General features: G+C 51.3%; 1 protein-coding gene across 1 annotated transcript; it reads right to left on the bottom strand.

Moving 5' to 3' along the window:
• Positions 1-222: 222 nt before the first annotated feature.
• LOC144480416 (cholesterol 25-hydroxylase-like protein 1, member 1) lies at positions 223-3,394 on the bottom strand. The gene is made up of 2 exons (XM_078199823.1): positions 3,319-3,394; positions 223-1,058 (listed from the first exon to the last, which is right to left on the bottom strand). Exons 1-2 carry the CDS (start codon positions 3,392-3,394, stop codon positions 223-225), a joined length of 912 nt encoding a protein of 303 aa, XP_078055949.1.
• Between the last annotated feature and the right edge of the window lie 286 nt (positions 3,395-3,680).

Genomic DNA, 3,680 nt, shown 5'->3' with positions numbered 1-3,680 from the left:
ACCTTGTCGGTTCCCTTTCTCAAGTCGGATCTTTCCCTGTTACCTTGAGAAAGTGGTGGAAAACACAGAACGTAATCAGTTCTGGTCAATTATAAACTCAGTGGGCTGGACAAATAATGAGACTAAAAAGCCTGTTAAGGGAATGCAATCCACAGGTGAGGCTGGTGGCATTGAACAGATTGTTGAGACACTGTTGGATATCTGATTCTCTCCATTGCTACTTCAATCTGTCCAAGCCTCTGTTTGCTCTCTGAAGGAGTCTGCCCCCTCCTGGCTCCCCTGCAGAGTGCAGGCAGTGCCAAACACCCGATCCAGGTGAGTGAAGAAAGGGGCAAAGTTGGTGTTTGGCTTCTGGTGGTGCAGGTCGTGGGCTGGGGCCCCTCCACACATTCCCCAGGGGGTGACCCGATGGAGGCTCCAGGGCAGGTCATACCCAATGTGGTCTTCCACGGACATCCAGACGCTGAGCAGCATGAAGGCCCAGGTGGTTAGCGGGTGACACTTCAACAAGAGAGGCGTGGTGTTGCTCCAAAAACCAAAGGCCAGCAGCTCCCACCCCCCGAGGTACTGAGTTGCCCAAGAGAAGGGAGCCACATACTCATGGTGGATGGCGTGGAACGTCTTGTACAGCCAGCGATTGCTGTGGTGCAGCCGGTGCCAGATGTAGTACTGGAAATCAAACACCAGCAGACAGCTCACCACGCCGGTGAGGAACTGGGCAAGCGTTGGCGCCTTGGTTGGTAGAGCGTTTGGTGAGCTCCGTGACCAGTTGATGGCGACCGCAGGGAGGACGTAGACCAGGTGGTTGAAGACTGCCTGCCAGAGACACAGGCCCATCATCCGGACATCGGGCTGACTCTCCTGAATCTTGTACTTGTGGAGGAACGGCAGCCTCTCCCCCGCGAGGTCCATCAGGGTGAAGGGGATGCAGAAGGCGAGATAACCACAGAACGCCAGGAGAACAGGGAAAACCGGAGACAGCACGGTGGATGCGTGGTGAAGCCGGATATAATCCCAAAGCAGCTGAAGGATGGCGTTGGAGTGGTGGGCAGTGAAATTCATCACTCCCGCCCTCTCCCGTGACCCCGGGGAGGGGGGCAAGCACTTCACACAATCTCTGCCCGCTACCAATGATAAGGGAACCTCAGCGCATTCCCACCTCCCTGTGTTCACTTTGGCGTCTGAAGGATCCTTCCCACCACTATTTATATCATCTGAGGTGACCTATCAGTGACCTCTTGTGCACAGAGTATTTGTTCTAAACGCGAGGCCTCTTGATTTGGTACCAACGCTTCGACCATCTCCCAGCGGCCGGGCTGGTAAATTCTTTCAGTGGAACGTGGTACGGAGCTGATCTGCCTAATCCTTAAACTCCTCTTTATCCCCGCCGCCTGACCTGTCCCCAAGGGCTTATCCCAGTGCGCAGGTCTCTGCAGTAACACTGCCGGCTTTGTGCAAATTAAACTCACCACTGAGGCTAGTACCTCCAATACTGCCACCTTGAGTAGCTATTGGTAGTAAGCTCAAGTAAACTTGGTTAGTGGCAACTGCAGGGTATCTGAGTCCATCCATTCACTCGCCAGGTAAGAAATCATTGTCAAAATAAAGTTATCAATTGGTTCGATGGAGCTGTGATTGAGGGGGGTAATAAAATATCGATCCAATATCCGAGCTTCTCTCCAGTATCAGATTAATTTACCAAGAGCAGCGATGAGCAACCCAGGCTAGTAAGTGCCCCCCGCCTTTCCCTTCCCACTTATCTCACTGGGTTGCAAGATCGAAATCGGGCTTGCTTTACTAACCGTGACCCCATGAATAAGGGATGGCATGGTGGCACAGTGTTCAGCAATGCTGCCTCACAGGGCCAGGGACCCGGGTTCAATTCCAGCCTCGGGTTACTGCCTGTGTGGAGTTTGCACGTTCTCCCCGTGTCTGCGTGGGTTTCCTCTGGGTGCTCCGGTTTCCTCCCACAGTCCAAAGATGTGCAGGTTAGGTGGATTGGCCGTGCTAAATTGGCCCCAGTGTCAGGGGGACTAGCAGGGTAAATAGGTGGGGTTATGGAGATAGGGCCTGGGTGGGATTGTGGTCAGTGCAGGCTCGATGGGTCGAATGGTCCCCTTCCGTAGGGATTCTATGAATAAGATTAAATACATTTAATACACACTAAATATTTCACAATGTGTTATATCATAGAATCCCTACAGTGCAGGAGGCCATTCAGCCCATCGAGTCAACGCCGACTCTCCGAAAGAACAACTTACCCAGCCCCATCCCCATAACCCCACGTATTTACCATGGCCAATCCACCTAACCTTCATATCTTTGGACTGTGGGAGGAAACCGGAGCACCCGGAGGAAACCCACGCGGACACGGGGAGAACGTGCAAACTCCACACAGACAGTGACCCAAGCCAGGAATCGAACCCGGGTCCCTGGCGCTGTGAGGCAGCAGCGCTAACCACTGTGCCACCGTGCTGCCTGTAAATAGAAAATGCTTAATCATTTATATATTAATAGAATTGTCATCAACTGCAAATGGTAGAAACAGAAGGAATATTGACACTTTGGACACAGAGGGAGCGCTCGGCTCTCACAGTCTGTGTTGTGAGCAATCAGCACACACCTCACTTCACTCGCCCTTGCTTTACAAGCGAATCACTTCAGTCACACCGGTAGGAAAAAAACTACACGGACGGAAATCAGTGGAATGTGGCAACGGTCAACAAAATGTCTGGTCGGGCCTCACTCAGAACCCAGGTGGGCCGCATGTGGCCCCCAGGCCACAGGTTCCCCACCGCTGACCTAGAGGCGAGTGTGGGCCGCCCAAATTAACATGAATAAAATTCATGACCCAAATTGAACAAATGCTGCGACCAATTCTCCCCCTCATCCCAATCGAGGAATCCAATCTGTCTTCAGTCCCAGAGTTTGAGCTTTCACTCGGCATTCGGTTGTTTAGCGATTACTAGAGTCTATAACAGGATTAAAGGAGAAAAACTGCAGAAGGGACTCAGGGGGAACTTGTGCACAAAACACAGAAAGCTAGCACACAGGTACAGCAGGTAATCAGGAAGGGTAATGGAATGTTGGCCTTTATTTCAAGAGGGTTGGAGTATCAGAGGAGGGAAGTCTTGCTGCAACTGTACAAGGTACTGGTGAGTAGCACTGAGAGCAGTTCTGATTCCCTTATTTAAGGAAAGATATTATTTCATTGGAGGCAGTTCAGAGAAGGATCACTCGGATGATCCCCGGGATGGAGGGATTGTCTTATGAGGAAAGCTTAAACAGGTTGGGACTTGTTGGAATTTAGCAGAATGAGAGGTGATCTCATTGAAACATTTAGGATTCTTAAGGGGTTTGACAGGGTAAATGCTGAGAGGGTGTTTCCCCTCATGGGAGAGTCCAGGACCGAAGGATGTAGTCTCAGAATAAAGGGGCACCAATTCAAGACTGAGATGAGGAGGAATTTCTTCTCTCTGAGGGTTGTGAGTCTTTGGAACTCCTTACCACAGAGAGCTGTGGGGGGGGGGGGGGGCAGAGTCATTGCATATATTTAAGGCTGAGATAGATTTTGATCAGTAAGGGAATCTAGAGTTACGGGGAAAGGGCAGGAAAGTGGATGTGAGAAATGTCGGATCAGCCATGATCCTATTGAATGGTGTAGCAGGCTCGAGGGGCCG

The sequence above is a fragment of the Mustelus asterias genome, chromosome 29, assembly GCF_964213995.1.
Source record: "Mustelus asterias chromosome 29, sMusAst1.hap1.1, whole genome shotgun sequence".
Taxonomy (NCBI): Eukaryota; Metazoa; Chordata; class Chondrichthyes; order Carcharhiniformes; family Triakidae; genus Mustelus; species Mustelus asterias.
This window is presented reverse-complemented; position numbering and strand designations above follow the sequence as displayed.